Source organism: Scomber scombrus, chromosome 21, assembly GCF_963691925.1.
Source record: "Scomber scombrus chromosome 21, fScoSco1.1, whole genome shotgun sequence".
In the NCBI taxonomy this organism is placed as follows: domain Eukaryota; kingdom Metazoa; phylum Chordata; class Actinopteri; order Scombriformes; family Scombridae; genus Scomber; species Scomber scombrus.
The window spans coordinates 22050374-22067631 of NC_084990.1; the positions used below are offsets into that span (position 1 = coordinate 22050374).

At 37.6% G+C, this 17258-nt stretch overlaps 3 protein-coding genes across 4 annotated transcripts in view; all 3 read left to right on the plus strand.

The window, feature by feature from the left end:
- nbr1a (NBR1 autophagy cargo receptor a) overlaps positions 1-17258 on the plus strand; it is a 504698-nt gene that overhangs the window by 10748 nt on the left and 476692 nt on the right. Inside the window, exon 22 of one of the 2 annotated variants that reach the window (XM_062442039.1) lies at positions 412-633. In XM_062442039.1, the coding sequence (XP_062298023.1) occupies positions 412-600 (189 nt within the window). In that variant the 3' untranslated portion in view covers positions 601-633. Of the gene's footprint in view, positions 1-411; positions 2322-17258 lie in introns of those variants that run through there. The other variant, XM_062442038.1, reaches the window with a different exon arrangement.
- tmem106a (transmembrane protein 106A) lies at positions 4482-11694 on the plus strand. Its single transcript, XM_062442827.1, has 8 exons — positions 4482-4636; positions 6757-6951; positions 7281-7344; positions 7587-7740; positions 9415-9555; positions 9634-9677; positions 9822-9875; positions 11102-11694. The coding sequence occupies exons 2-8, from the start codon at positions 6783-6785 to the stop codon at positions 11208-11210; spliced, it is 735 nt and encodes a 244-aa protein (XP_062298811.1). The 5' UTR covers positions 4482-4636; positions 6757-6782; the 3' UTR covers positions 11211-11694.
- On the plus strand, positions 12460-16548 carry arl4d (ADP-ribosylation factor-like 4D). The gene is made up of 3 exons (XM_062442274.1): positions 12460-12470; positions 12537-12615; positions 16009-16548. Exons 1-3 carry the CDS (start codon positions 12460-12462, stop codon positions 16546-16548), a joined length of 630 nt encoding a protein of 209 aa, XP_062298258.1.

Genomic DNA, 17258 nt, shown 5'->3' on the forward strand with positions numbered 1-17258 from the left:
AAACCCGGCTTATTTGAAGCCTTAACGTGAAAAATAATAATAATAATCATAATAATTAATAATAAGAGTACATCAAAAGTGATTAAAAAAACTAATAGTAGCTCTCTCTCCCTACGTGTGTGTGTGTGTGTGGATATTGGTTTATAGATCTATATGATACATGACTATGAGTGAAAAAATGAAATTTGACTTCAGAATTGAATTATTTTAAGTTTAAAACTGTATTGATCCTTTAGTCTGACTGTTTTTTTTGTTTAAAACTAAATAGCAGATGGATTAGAAGTCTAATCTTGTGTATGATGATGCATCACCCCATCAGGACCAGTATTATCTACATAATCCCCCCCTTCCCTTTTCCCTGTCTCTCTCTCTCATCTCTTATCTCACCTCAACCTGTCCCCACCTCTCCAGCGAGGCATTGACCCAGCCACCAGACAGGACCCTTCCCTGATGGCCATGCTGCTGGAGATGGGCTTCAGAGACCAGCGGCTCAACCAGCGGCTGCTGAGGAAGCACGGCTACAGCCTGCTGCACACCGTCAACGAGCTGGTGCAGATTGCCGAGGATAGCCAGAACCGAGCTGTCGACACTCAGCACTGAGGGAAAGAAAGAAAGGAAGAAAGAAAGAAACCTGTGCGAGAGAGAGAGAGAGAAAGAGGGGGCCTACTGTGAGGCTGTAATAGGAAGTAATTTCTGACTTGATTTGACGTTTCTTCACCCTCTTAATCATAATGTAAAGAGAATATTTAGATTATGATCTGTGTATCGCTCAGCCTTTCTAGTGTTTGGTTTTATTCTGGCTTATGAGAAGTCGACTTAAAAAAGAAAAACCTATTTATGATTAATGTCATTGATTTTTTATTTGGAAAAGGTGGATTGTTAATTTGGACCAAGAGTAACGCTTATAGGAGAATTATATCACTTGAAATATGAAAAAAAAAACATGGAACAAAAATGATAGAGGAGAATTTATTTTTCCATTCTTGGACGTGATTTAAAGAGAAAGAAGCATTCATTGTACAGCTTCTCCTGCCTTTGCCTATAATTTAAATTAACCATATAAACACTATTAGATTATAATGGATTGTGGTTAACCTCGCCTTGTTTACCTGGGCAGTAGAGCTTTATGTGTGGGTTAAAAAAATTCCAAAAAAAAAAAAGAAGAGGGACAAAAGTGTGTATTTCAACTCTTCATCTTAGTGTTCGTATGGCTGTCGTAGCTGCTTCCTCTGGCTCTGAGAAAAGTCATTTTTAGTCTTTTGACAAGGCTCGGCTAGATAATTCTCACATGTAGAACAGTGAAGATGAATATCGTTGAATGTCATATAAAAAGATAAAAATGTTCTGAAAAGCCAGCTGTCAATTTAAGGCGACGTTACTGAAGCTACGCGGATAATTCTGGGCAGGGGAGGGGTCAGCAGTGCAGTAGTAGGAACAAACAAACAAACAGACATGTAAGACTTTTTTCTCGATTTATCGTAGTGAAATCTGCCTAAACAATGCAATCTTTTTCTGTATCAGAGTACTGTTATTTTAGACGTTGACATGTGGAATGTATTACATAAAAACCCGTCTGGAGCGGATTCGCCCGTTCGTTCGTTCGTTGGCGGACACACACAAGATGTTTTCTACTCTGCTTTTTAGGAGACACCTGCATGACAGGTAGAGGCTTAGAGATGAGTCGTGTTCTCGTGGTCTTATCTTAGCACAGTCATAGTGGATTTAAAAATAATAAGAAAAAAAAACATAAAATAATAATTAAGAAAAAAGGAAAAAAAACAACAAAAAAAAGTCCGCTTTGCATCATGGTTTAACACCCCCGCCTGCGTTTTTCTCGTGTCCTCCTCATCCGACCACCAAGCGAAACTTAGCATTTTTAGAGCTAATCAGAACTGAGATGTCTCTAATCAACACATTCCTCAATCTCTCAATCTCTTTAGTGGAACCAAGTATATTTCATTTCATTGCCTTCTATGATGAAAACATGATTATTAGTTTACTGAAATATACATTATGGTGATTTGACATTGTTTGTGGTGTGTGTGTGTATGTGTATGTGGAGATTTAAGTTAATGTACACCTCCTTTTTTTGTTTTTTTGACTTATTCCTCCTTTCTCTGTGTGTGTGTGTGGTTGAGGTTCATTTGAAACCATATTTTCTCATGTTGATGATTGTCTATGTTTTAAAGTATCATGCTCTAGAGAATAATTCTGAATATATCTACTATGCTTGTCAAATTATTCTTCTGCCACAGAGTGTATACATTAAAGGAAACAAACCCTTCTACTGTCAATCCGCCAATAAACTATTTGCACATCTTTCTCGTCCTCCGTCGTCCCCTCTGTTAATGAGAAATGTTTAAATGTAGGTTAATGTACACTGTACTGTATATAGTGTATGTGCTGTACTGGGTGTCAAGAGTACAGAGGTTGCAGTGGACTGATTATACTGCATTTTTCACTGCATTTACCCAGGTAACATATTTTAATAGCCGTGACGTACTTTGAGGCTGGGTTACTAACCTGGAAAGTAGACAACACTGACCTGAAAACCCTGAGGATCACTTTGTGTCAGTTGGTTGTATTTAATTGGCTTTTTTTTAAGCAATCAGCTAAACTAAGCAGGGTACTGAATTATTTTAGTTAAGCTTTGTGAAGTTTTTTTTTACTTACACATGTTACATTATGACATCATGTATATGGGTCAGTGATAAATAAGGGTTAGCAAGATGAGCAATTAAAAAATATCTTTAAAAAATTGTCTAAAAAGCAGCATCAGGTTTGTACAAATGTACATTTAGTATTTTTGTTGGTTTTATATCATTTGAAATGATATTTGCACCATTTTTTAAACCAAAAGTAAGACCGAATGCTCCTGAAAATGTCAAATGGTGTAACCACAAAAGAATGATAAATATTAAATATTTCATCCACCTACAGTGTATTTAAGTGGGCTTATACAAAATAATAAATTCATTTTAAAACATCAAATGAATAGAAATTTGTTTTGCATTTAAAAATTAAAGCATTTTTGTCAATATTGAGCAGGACGTATCCTAAAAACAACAATGTTTTGACAAATTAATTATGTTGTTACAAAACAGTGTTGTGTTGCAAAAGTGGATTATATTTATTCCACATTTTACTTCACATTTATATTCTTGTATATGATCAGATTTTTATGAAAAAATACTGGTTACACCAACTGGACACTGGGTTGTATCACCTATGCTGTAAATGCTAATAAATAGTTGGCAACACATGCAGGCTGATTACCATTTGATAAAGCCAGGATAGCCATTTCCCTCTTTACAGTATAAGGGTTGGGTATCGGTACTCAATACCTTTAAGTAGTATCAAAACATCTCCTGTCAAACTATACCTGCAATCCATCCTTTTTGCACCCAGAGCTATAAAATATGACTATTTGTACGGACTTGCTCGTAGCCAATCAATGATTTTATGCGACATGTGATTGGTCCACTGCCACAGCAGCTACGACCCGTCTGTGGTGGTGAAGTCGTGGTGAATTTGAGTTAGCGTGCTTAACAGTTCAGCAGCCAAGATGCCTCCTAAACGCTCTAAAGTGTGTCTACACTACACGCCTGTTGCCACGGATACAAGACAGAGACCTAAATGTGTTAATGGGAATCTAATGAAGGACTCAGTTGGTATCAGTATCACTTTAAGGGTACTTGTATTGGTAGTGTTATCATAATTTTTTAAACAATACCCAGCCCTATCCAGTATTCATACTCTCTAGTAATTTGCGATGTTGTCTGTAGCTTTATAAGTAGCGGACAGATATGAGAGTGTCATCAATTCTGTGCCGGAAACCAAACAAATTTCCCAACATGATCACGAGAAACACTGTGGTCATTGTTAAAAGAAACAGAAACAACATCAACTTTGGCAGAAAGTGGTAAACAAACACCAAAAATCCAACATTTTGCTGACTCATCCAACCACCCTGAAAACTTTTGCATTTTACACCAAATGATGTTCCTCCTTTGCTCCTGACAAGACAGTTGCTGGAGCTGTGCGGTTGTTAAAAATGACTGACACTTTCCTTTTTTCTGCCTCAGTTTTCTGTGTGTGGGTGAAACATTAACCCACTTCTGCTGTATGTTATGTACTTAATGGAAACTTGTAAATGCATGGTTACATACACAGTCCACCTATAGGGCACAAGAAGAAGAGAGGGGGGGCAAAAGGGGCTCAATAGCAATTTTTTCCACCCTTAAGGGCCTCATAACAACCAGATTTCAAAGTCAAAATAGCCTAACCTGTATTCCTTTTTGGATTAATTACCCATCATTGTAGATGTGGTGTAATTGTGCCTGAGCAGGTGTTGCAACACAGTAAATAAAGGAAGGGAAATTAATCACCAGCAGTACATGTGATCAGCCACTGTAAAGCAGGCAGGCTGACCTGTCACTTAAAGAAGAAGGAAGTGTTCCTCCCACACAACTTTTGTTTTTACTAAGAGAGCTGAAAGCAGGTCTGTCGGTGATCTTAATGAAGCTTTTATTTGAACTTAAACTACATGTAGAAGAAGCCAGCAGCGGTGTGCAAGCAGTGTGATCTTTACACTGGTTGATATTTTGGAGTTAAAAAGCTGAAGTCGCTCAGTGAGGTAAGTGCACAAACGAGGAAGCATCCTGTTATTGAAGTGTTTTCACTGCTGTCAGCTGAATGAATGCGGCATGCTTTCTTTCCCCGCATGTGTTGCAAAAGTGTGGTACGCCATATATAATAGTATTTAAGACTGCAGCATGAGAGCAAAAAACAAGATTAGTGCACTTAACAAGCCTTAAAAATATAAAAAATATATGTATTTATATAGTTTCTTTACCAGATAATTTAAATATTAAACATTGTCTGCAGAGGTGAGAAAGGTTTAAAACTAATTTAAAAGGTACAGTCCGTGTTTTAAATGAAAAATTAATATGCAGTCTCATCATCAGCAGAACCTGCTATAGCTTACTCTCAAGTTAATTAGCATGTCTAATTCTCAGAACAGTGGTGGAGGAAGTATTCAGGTCCTTTAAGGAAGCACAAAGACTAATATAGTACTTTGCAACATGTATTTAAAAGCTCAAAAGTCAAACTCATAATGCAGAAAAGTGTGATTATATTATGGGATTATTATGCTGTAGCCTGTAATGTGTATATAAGATGCATTGTATTGTTACAGTTGGTGCAAATTTTAATTAAATGTACTTTAGTCATTTATAAGGCCGTCATGTTATTTTTTAAAGCTGTCAAATCAATGTAGTGGGATTAAAAGTACAGTATTTCACTCAAATGGAGTAGCTGCTTGATTAAATGCACTTAGTTATATCTCAACACTGCAGTACAATGATCAGATTCATATGTTAAAAGGTGTGTTTACATGTGTAAGAACTGTGCAGCTCTTTCAGTTTGAGACGTAAACTTAAAAGCTCATGTTTCATGTATTCAACGTCAGTGTCTTCACTCATTTATCATGTTAATATTCTTTTTGAATATACTTTATTTTGGTTTCTGGTTTCTTATCGAGCTTCTAAAACTGAATACAAAGCTGATTCTTTTTAGGAAGTGAAACTGAGCCATGTTTAAAGAAGTATGAAACAGGGGGTTTTTTTGGCACACAGAGATTGTCTACATAAAAGATGTGAAGATGATTGTGTCCAAAGTGTTTTTTTTATTGCTCAAACTTTCTAGAAAGTAGTTAAATGCACTGGAGATGATGACGTTAGGCTTTTATTTTTCTTGTATGTAGTCCTGTATGTTTGCAGAGAGAGACAGTATAACTAAACAACACAAACCAGTTTAATTTCTTCCTTGGAAAGATGGAAGAAATCCAAAATTCATCTGCTCGGTTCAAATTTCAGCATTAGGCCATTTTTATATATATGGACTTTAACATGCAAGATCAGATTTAGTTTAAACAATAACTTTGTTTTAATGTCATTCATAGCCTGCTGTGGTTGACTAAACCAGATAATAAACTACTTCCACTGTTTTTATTCCTGGTTTATTGTGACATGTACTACTACTTCACAGATTCTATGACAATTTCACAAGTTTTCGTGACTTGGTGGCCATTGTGAAAACAGAATGATTCACCGCTTCGCCGTAACCTAAACCTACAGTCACATTTTGCAACATTGCACAGTCATCGCAGATAATTACATCACTACAAGAAAAAGCTGATAGAAAGAATATGAACATGTCTTCTAACAGGAAATGGGAATGCTGTGTTTTTGATACTTAAAAGTCAAATATATACCTTAAAAGGGACAGACAGTAATTTCAAAAGTGATAACACATGTCAGCTGTAAGGAGAGGGGAGGGAAAAATAAATTCCTTCTGTTGTGAAATTGAATAGTCATCGTGCAATAATTCCTGGCAGTATGAGTGTTTCAGGGTTTTACAGTAGAAGTAGAGTCATAAACTAATCCTACTGGGGTGATTTTTTCTGTCACAACCATCCTCCGGACTCTGCTCAGATCCATGCAGCACAAGAATCAAGCTTTTATTGGTCACGTAAAGGTTTGTGAGAAGGGGGGGGGGGGGGGGGGGGGGGGGGGTTGGCATTATGCAGATCACAGCACAAGACTCTGTTGGCTCTCAGAAGATTCGTCAGGAAGAAGAGAAGAAAGAGACGCTGAAGTGTACGGACTTAAATTTGGCTGTTGAGTGATGCACTGTTGAGCTTTGGCGATTTGGAGATTTCAGGGACTTCATCGGTGTGTTTCTCTTCTCCTTTAGACTGGACTAAAGAGAGAGAGACAGTCATGGTCTCACCGGGGCACAACAGCAAAACCACAGAGGCTCCTGATCCGGATCTGATAAAAGGGATGGAGAAGGAGAGGACACTGAAGCATTTCCCTCCGTATGGTGCCATTAACACAAACTCCTCAGACACCTGCCCTACTTGTCGTGGCACCGGGCGGATTCCACGAGGTTGGTGGTTTTAATAACTAACTAATAATCCATTTTCACTCATTTGAATGTTTTTTATGTTCACAATTTGTCCTTTTTAGTCTTTGAATTGAATCTTCCAGCTTTTTTCAGCTGTTAAAAAAAACTGTGTTACACCATTGTTCATCCACAAATACCTGTTTCATTTCACATTCAGCAATAGGGGAACTAGGTCAGACTGAAAGGTACAACTATGTGTGTGTGTAACCCATACTGTTAAGTCATTTTTTGCGGTATAAATGAAACTGTTTCCTCCTATCTGTCTGTCTGTCTGTCTGTCTGTCTGTCTGTCTGTCTGTCTGTATTCGCAGGCCATCAAGACCAGCTAGTTGCTGTGATACCCTGTAATGATATAAGGCTGAAACCCAGACGCACGTAAGGGATATGTAATAATAATAGTACATTTTATTTATAGAGCACTTTTAAAGATACTCACTATGCAGAATATATGTGTGTGTGTCTAAAGTTGCTCTGTTTAAACATAATTGGATATAAGCTGAATTATTTATTACTCTGAGTACATTTATGTTTACACAAGCACACATATATATTAGTATTTATTGCTTTGTGTCATTTCATACAAACAATTTTACATGTTTTTTTTGTGTGTGTTTCAGGAAGCTCTATGTGTGTGTCTCCATGGCTTTGTGCCTCTTCTTCTGCTGCCTGATCCTCTTCTTCCTCTTCCCCCGGAGTGTCACATTAACGCCTGTGTCCGTGCTGTCAGTCATGGTTTACTTCAGCCAGGATACAGTTGATATGAAGGTTACGGTGAGTAATAATAATAATAATAATAATGATAATAAGTATAATCACTTCTCGGCAGGTATGAGAAACCAAAAGAAACTACGGTATAGTGTTCATGATTTAACTTCCATTTGATAACATATTACATGACTCCATGGCAACCAAATATACCAAGACTAGTAGTCACATGCGTACCCCATGTCTTGTTACAGTGTTTTATCTTTTGTGTTTTATTTTCTGTTGTATTGTTTCATATTGTGAGTAACTGTGCTGCAAATCTGGCCAGAAATCTCTCAAAAAAGAAAATATACTCTGAGATCAAGAGACTATAATGGTAAAATTAATGTCAAATAGAATAATGAATACAACAATATACAGAATAAGTGTGCAGTATTCTTAAAATACTGTATATATACACAGTGTATTCATACAGGCAAGGCCAAAAGGGAATTCTGTGTGCTCACATAAGACAGATAATAATGCATTTAAAAGCAAAATGACAAGAAAAATAAAATATATGAACACAGAATAAAATACAACACAAAGTAGGTAAAACATAATACATAAGAAATACAGTTTAATTGCAGCGACAGTGCTGTAAGACGCTTTAATAAAAGAAGTGAAGTAGAGGAATGTGTCAAAGTTCAAGGTTTGTTTGTATTGTAGCACAATATCATATAAAAGCAATGACATATTTACACTTTACATAGTGATAGAACAGTAGAAATATAATATGTATAATATAACATAAAGCCCCACACATGCACAACACTATTTAAAAAGCAAAATTAAATAAAAAAATGTTTAGCTTATTTTCAAAAGAAGTGGGAGTGCTCGTCTAAACGTCAATTCAGCAGGTGGGACGTCACAAGCTTTACCTGTATAAACACTAAAAGCTCTGTCAGCAGTTTTTGGTTGCACACAGTTACCCTTCAGTGCCTCATAGACCACGAGCTGAAAACAGAAAATAAGAGAAAAGTATTTAATTTAGATTTGACTAAAGTGGCCAACGTTGTGGCACATTTACAGCAAGATAATCAGTAAGGCAAGGCAAGGCAGCTTTATTTATATAGAGCATTTCATACACAATGGCAACTCAATGTGCTTTACATAATACAAACATTTAACAGTAAGAATTGGAAATAAAAAAATAAAAAATGCAAAAACACTTATAATAAAAACATTTATAAAAACTAAGTACAGAAAAATAGATAGAGAGATAAATAAAATACTAGAATAGTTCATTAAATATAAGGTTGCAGTAAATTGGTTACTACAAGCTGACTAAGTGAATATTCTACAAGCACACTAACAATGTAATAAGGTTATAGACTGGTGAGTAATTTATAAACTAGCGTATGTATATATATATATATATATATATATATATATATATATATATATATATATATATATATATATATATATATATATATATATATATATATATATATATATACATATATACAGTATTTCCATTACAAAGCTGTTCTAAACGTCCATCTCTGTACCTGAACTTCACCTGTCAAAGGAGCCGTCTGAATTGCTTTCACATGACAATGATGTCACTGTTATCATATAAAGGACAAAGTTCCCCGAGGCTGCTTTTCCTTTTTTTTTTTTTTCTTTTTTTTTTTAATGCTAGAAAGGTGTGTTTGTGTTGCACCTGACCAGCTACGTGTTTCCATCCTCTCTTAGAATCTCATCAACATCACCAACGAGAACTTTGTCCCAGTTCAGATTGTCGACTTTAGCATTCAAGGTCTGGTCTCTGACATAGTCGTGGGTAAAACCAAGATATCCAACATGACCGCCCTCCAGTCCCGCTCAATGAAATCGGTAAGTTTCACAACAGAAGAAATACATTGATGTAGTTTTCCTCAATTAACTTGTTTCCCTTTTTTTGATTTTTTGCAGTACACCATTCAAATCGACCTGCCAATTTCAGATAAAGGCTTAAAGTGAGTTTCAAATGATCCTTAATTTGTTGTCAGCACATCACAGTTTCCAGCAGAGAGAGATATCGTATTAACGTGATGTGATATCATGTCCACCATTATTGTTTATACGTGCATAATCTCAATCAACTGCTTTATCTCTTCCAGCACTTACTGCAAATCGACCTCTATCAAGATTCACACGTTATTTCTGGAGCTGCAGTAAGTGTCAATCTCAATCTCGAGCGGCCGCGTTAGCATATCTCCAGCCCACTAGGGTGTTAAATGCAACACTTTTGTGCAGGCCACACGTGTAGAAAACCAAAACCACAAAATAGATTATCTTCAAAAGAGGGGTCTTAAGTCAAATCTTTAAATCAGAAATGTACTTTTTAGATAGCGCAAAAGTACACGTAGTTCAGTTCTGCTTTTAGATTCCAGTGAATCACAAAAAAACAAACTTTTTTTAATTTTTTGCTGTATTTACTTATGATGCTACTTCAGCTTCAGTTAGACATACTTCAGTATTTCCTCAATCACATGCCAGCTCAGCTCATTGCTCATGTGTCAGTGACTGGAATGAGTGTCGTACGTGACTCTGCATGCAACAAAAACAGCCACAATATAAAGTTTCCTGTTTTCAGTTGCAAACCGTATTTGCCACAGACTAATTTTGGTTCCCCGTTTAAAGTCGTACAACGCAGCACCTGGGAGTACTGTTATATTACTCATTGTGAGAGACGGACAGACTTTATGTTTACTCTTGTGATTAGAAAAAAAAGATGCATTTAATTCATTGTTTGGTCTGTTTGGATCATGCTTAACCTGCACCTTCAGGGGCAAATTTGACTCATTTTGACATTTGAGAGCAGTAAAAATTTGACAACTTCTCCTAATGTGACCCAGAATATAAAAAAATGGAAAAATTCAACTTCTTATGAACATTTGTATACATTTTTTGTCGAGTGTTTGACCCATATTTAATTAAAAAACCCATAAATTACTTTTGCATTTAATTTAATTCATTAAACTCTTCATCTTATAAATAAATAAGAAATATAAAACACACAGCGATATAAGCAGAACACAATAAAAGCAGAGCAAACTACGACTGAACAATTATCTTTGTTGTTATTATTTAAATTCAGATATGGTAATATTAGCAGACTAAGTTTGTGTTCTGCTGTCTGCTGTATCACAGCTTTTTTTTTTTTTTAACTAAAAAACAGCTGCGGCTGAAAAAAAGTGTGATGAAAGTGGAGATAAAAAAGAGCTCAAAGAATCTAAAACATTCAGAGTAGGATAATAAATCTCTGTGGGTTTATCACTGCGAGCGAGTCCTTTACCATTTACACATTTGATCCATTGATGATATTAAAAAATATTGATTCGTGCATCTTCAAAACTTGACATACTATTCACACTGTTATCTTGTTCTCCCGTCACAGAATGACAATGAACATCTCCTATCTGTCTCACACGGAGCAGCTGTCTATGGACACCTTTGAGTACATCGACTGTGGCACCAACTCCACTATCCCTCATCCTGTGAGATGATGAAATCTAAATGAAAAACACCAAAGTGAGAATGTGAAATGATGAATATTCTCATATCCTTTTTATATGGGCTGTGAATGATAACTACTGTGAGAGAATTCATCTTATCTTATTCTGTATGTGGTTTTAGCATACGTTCTATGATCAGTCACTACACTGTTATAATTACAATACAGCTTTTAAGACTCTTTAAGTATCGACTTAGCGTGGATGCTCTCTGCTCTTATTTGATCTGCCTGTAAATCTGTATTGTAAGCCAGATGGTCTCATAAAAAATTGTGTGAAACAAGCACATTTTCTAAAAGGCTAAATGTGAAAACTGTGTATATTTACATTTTAAGACGTGTACATTTCATTTTAAAAAGAAACTAATTTTACAGCACTTTTGGAAAGAGCTTTTTTTTTAGTCAAGATGCCACATATTGTGTAAACAGGATGTTGAATGCTTGATAATCTTGTCTTTTTGTAATCTGCACTTTATTAAACATTTAAGGTTCATTTACAGATGGCAGTTAATGTTTTTATTTTTATTTGGGTGAAGCCGACCTACTGCTGCAGCTGTGAAATGATCGTTAAGTTTGGTTAAAAAGTGAAGGAATTGTTCACATTGAAACTGCTTGTAACAATTCCCCCCTATTCATAGTAGTCAAAGAAAATATGTGGTGGATATATTCCAAATGTAGTAAATTTGAGCTGTTTTAGTGCCAAAAAAAGACTATACGTCAGAAGATAAACACTTTATTCAACATAATTTTGATGACAGAAGCCTCATATTTACTTCAGACAAACTTGTGAATGTATTTATTGCACGAAATGAGGACTGTAGAGTTTGTCCCCCATCACTTAAATTGCAAACACTAAAGGTGACAGACTAAAACTATGAACTTGTCCTTTAAGTATGATTTAGTTGCTATTTTTCAATACTTCTTTACTGTAGTAACTCGACTTTTTATTACACTACCACAGTGCTTCTGCACTTAAATTACTTTGAATGCAGAACTTTCAAGATTCAAGATTCCTTTTATTGTCATTGTAAAAAAAATACAACGAAATATGATCTCAAAGCAATAAATAGTAAAAACATAAAACTAGATGAATAACATTAATTCCACAAAATGCACATTCCACTCACACACACATACACACACACACATAACCACAGTCAGCAGGTATACAGCCAACATATGCTGTAAACATAAAATAAATAGTATTATTGCACAATTATTTCATGCTAGTGTTCAGTGTAGTGATGGCCTTTGGGTAAAAACTGTTCAACAGTCTAGTGGTGTGTGTTTTAATTGTCCTGTATCGTCTGCCTGAGTGCAGAAGGTCAGACAGATGGTGTGCAGGGTGGGACGAGTCTTTCAAAGTATTTCTTGCTTTCTGGAGGCAGCGGGAGGTGAAGATGTCTTTCAAAGCAGGTAGGTGTGTGTGTTGGTTATTTTACTGTGCAGCTTTAATTACTCTCTGCAGGGCCTTTTTGTCAGCTGAAGGGCTGCAGAGCTGCAGAGCTGCAGAGCTGCTGCTGTACCACACCAGGATGTTGTAGGTCAGGACGCTCTCAATGGAACGGCGATAGAAGGACACGAGCCGATGTTGTGACAGATTGACCTTCTTGAGAAATATCAGGAAGTGTAGTCGCTGCTGTGCCTTCCCGATCAGAGAGTCGGTGTTGTGCTTCCATGTGAGGTCCTCCGAGATATGTGAGCCCAGGCACGTGAATGACCCCCCCCCCCTTTAATCACCAGAGGCTTTTGATCATCCTTCTTCCTCGTAAAGTCAACAATGAGCTGTTTGGTTTTCTTGGAGTTTAGAGCCAAGTTGTTAACTGCACACCAGTCTGTTAAACTCTGGACCTCCTCCCTGTTGTATGCCATCTCGTCTCCTATGCTGATCAGACCAACCACTGTTGTGTTATCAGCAAATTCAATGCTGACATGGGTGGGCGTACAGTCATGTGTGTATAGAGAGTACAGGAAGGGACTCAGGACACCTGTACTTAGAGACAGGGAAGAGGAGTGGTGGGGGCCCATCTTGACTGACTGTGGTCAGTTAGTTAAAAAGGCCTTATCCATATAGGCAGATGTTGTGATTGAGGCCTAGGTTGGTCATCAGTCTGCTTGGGATTAAATTAAATGCATAGCTGTAGTCCACAAATAACAGCCTTGCATATGTTCCGGGTTGTTCCAGATGTAGCAGGACAGTGTGGAGGACAGTGGAGATGGCATCGTCTGTTGATCTGTTGGTTCTGTAAGCATATTGTCCAGAGTCGTTGGGAGAGCAGCCTTGATGTATTTCAGCACCAGTCTCTCCAAGCACTTCATAATAATGGCTGTTAATGCCACAGGTCTGTAGTCATTGAGGCCCGTTATTGCAGTCTGTTTGGGTAGTGGCACTTTCATTGTAATAGATTACTTTTACCTCATAGTTTGCTCCTGAAATCCTTGTGAACGGACACCAGGTGGAGCCAATGCTTTGTTTGACTGATAATGTGGGCAAGCTATATGATGTTAGTGCAGATGTGGTGTTAAATGTGGCTATTGCATGATTGATTGCTAAGTAAGAAAGAACATATGAAAGGTAAATATAGTTTATAAATATGAAAAATAATATATTTGAACAGGAAAATCTTTTTTTCTTCTTCTTACTCTCAAAACATATTAATCCAATACAATAAATTTAAGATATTTTAATGGGAAGTGTAGTCGCTGTTGTTCCTTCCCGATCAGAGTCGGTGTTGTGCTTCCATGTGAGGTCCTTCGAGATATGTGTGCCCAGGAACTTGAATATTGACACACACCCCCCCATTGATCACCAGAGGCTTGTGATCATCCTTCTTCCTCCTAAAGTCAACAATGAGCTCTTTGGTTTTCTTGGTGTTTAGAGCCAAGTTGTTAACTGTACACCAGTCTGTTAACCTCTGGACCTCCTCCCTGTTGTATGCCGCCTCGTCTTGATGTCTTTCAGCACCAGTCTCTCCAAGCACTTCATAATAATGGGTGTTAATGCCACATTTCTGTAGTCAGTGAAGCCCATTATTGTAAAATAAAAAATGTTTTTAGACATATTTGTTGACATTTCACAGTGGAATTGTGACATAAGAAAAACAACAACATAAAAAAAACATTTAATGACAAATTGTTGCTGGAGAATTTAGGATTGTTGGAGTGAATAACAAACCATTTTCTTTGAGAGTAAAAATGTCCATCTCAAAGTAAATCTTAAAATCCAATTAAAAGTCGGACCACAACACTGTCACAACAGCAAGAGATACTGTTTAATCTCATTTAATGTGTAAGGGACCATGCAGTTCATCTCTGTACCTGCAGGGGGCGTAGAGATGCAGGATCCAGGTGGCCGTGACGTCACAGGGGCTTTAGGTGCTGTGCCTCTCTCTCTCTCTGGAGTCCCTCAGTGCTGCTGGAAGAGGAGAAGAGGAGAGTAGAGGATCTGACCACCGGGACAAATATCAGATGTTGACAAGTCAACCATGGATGTGTTTATCGCTTGTGGATGATGCTTCCGGAGCGCATGTAGAAGGTAGAGATGTTTTTACATATACACGGAGGAGGAGGAGGGCTTTTCTTATCTTTTTATAGTATGTGCATTGCATAGATTGTGTATTAACACCGTTGTTTTCTCTGGTAGTTAATCCCTTTAAAAGTTAACATTAATGTCGTTTGGTGAAGTTTCTGATTTATTTGCACATTTATTTGCATAATTAAAACATGATCATGATAAAAAAAAATTACAATAGATGGATATGGATGGTTGCATGCAGGAGAGGAAGCAAACTAAGGGAGAATATTCCCAGTAGAGCTATTTCAGATAAAATCAAGTAACTAAAACCAATCAATTCGGTAACATGACTGTGCATTCTGCCTCTTGAAATTATAACCATTGCATTATATTACAATATAATATGCACTTGTATCAGAATATTTGTGTTTATAAGTAGATAATGTCTTCCTGGGGCTGTATACAGTCCAAAGGCAGCTGTTTTTTTTCCTGTTTAATGAGTATCAGGATGTCAACAACAACCGGATTAGTGCTGCTGCAGCAGTCTTCATAGACAGTTGGCAGAGTGTACCAGTGAATATTATCCATCCACTGCATTGAAATCAATCTGCCCTAAGAAAAGCCTTTCAGGTTTAAGCAGTCTTAAGAGGATTAGCCGAGGCAAATAAGAATCTAGATAACCTCAGCCGCCCAATTAACCTGTTGTTTGTGTCTCTATTAATGTGACACTGAAACCCGAGAAGTCATTTATTGTTTTTATATAATCAAACAAGAATTTGAAGTGACTGAATTAGACGAACGCAGCCATGGATGAAATGAATGCAGACGGGGTTTTTTTTGTGGGACAGTTATGTGATAAATCCCAGCTGTGAACACAACAGGAACTAGCACTTTGACGGGAATAAAATCTCATCAAGCACTTTTAAAATGTGCTTCCAGTGATAATCATCACTAATTAACCTAATGTCTCCTCTGTATCTGTCAGGTGACACTGTGATGTAACACTGGGACTGCAAACAAACATTCCTCTCAGCACTCATTGTCTTCTTATTAAATGTTAACCCTCTATCTCTGTGTGTGTTTTGATAAGGTCTCCAGACCATCTGTTCCATCTGACTCTGAGGACAGGGAGCAAATGCCAATCTACTGAAAAAGGATTATATCAGGAATTTGTCACCTCACCTCAAGTAGGTGTGAATTGCTGGCAGGAATCATGGGGAACCAGCTGACTGATATCGCTCCCAACACGTCGTTCCTGCCAAACTTCCACTCTCTGCACGTGGTGGTTGTCGGGCTCGACTCAGCTGGCAAAACCTCTCTGCTCTATAGGCTCAAACTGAAGGAGTTTGTGAACACGATCCCCACCAAGGGCTTCAACACGGAGAAGATTAAAGTGGCTGTGGGGGCTTCTCGGTCGATAACCTTCCAGGTGTGGGATGTTGGCGGTCAGGAGAAGCTGCGTCCGCTGTGGAAATCTTACACCCGCAGGACGGATGGGATGGTGTTCGTGGTGGACTCCACTGAGCAAGAGCGCATGGAGGAAGCCAAAGTCGAGCTCCATAAGATCACCCGTACCTCAGAGAACCAGGGCGTCCCCGTGTTGATCCTGGCCAACAAACAGGACCTGGATTCGGCCTTGTCTGTCACCGAGGTGGAGAAGCTGCTCTCCGTTCACGAACTGAGCACGTACACGCTGCATCACGTGCAGAGCTGCAGTGCCGTGGACGGTCAGGGAGTCCAACCGGGCCTGGAGAAACTTTACGAGATGATCTTAAAGAGGAAGAAGATGGTGAAACACAACAGAAACAGGAGAAGATGAACCCTCTTAGCTCACATTGTGGATATATAACCTGAGGAGATTTATCCACTGTTGAGACACTTCCAAGCTTAATGGTCCCTTTTAATGGGAGAGCGATTTGTGCCAACAAAACAACAATTACACACTGCCTCGGGTCAGGAGAAATGGATTTGGGAATAATAATTGAAGCAGTATTGACATATACTTTTTACACAATCGTGCAGCTGCCCCTTGAAAGCTTAAGATATAGATTGAAAGAAAACCTTGATAGCATTAGTCTTCCCTAAGTGCTTTTCTACACTTGTTTTAAAGAGGATTTCTAACAAGGCATTTGCCTGGTAAATGTAGGACTAATACATGAACTCATTTACATCCATGCAGCAGATATTTGGTGAAGAAAAGTATTAAATAAAACTGAAAAATGTCTTTATATTCGTTGACTGGCTCGCCCAGATTCTGTAATGTATGAATGCTTCCCCGAAATATTTACTCCACATATGTGTTTGTGCTGCAGATGAAGAGTTCTGGGTTTTTTTTGTGTGTGTAAATGATATGAAATGAAAGCGGTGAAGCACCAGATGATATTTAGTTTCATTGCCATTCAACAATAATCCAAAGTGCATTCCCCTCATGGCCACAGAGGTTAAGTTTCAGTTCCTATAACAATAGTGTTTATACAAATTGTACATTTTTGTAACACTGAAGAATTAATAAATCAAAGCACTGTACAG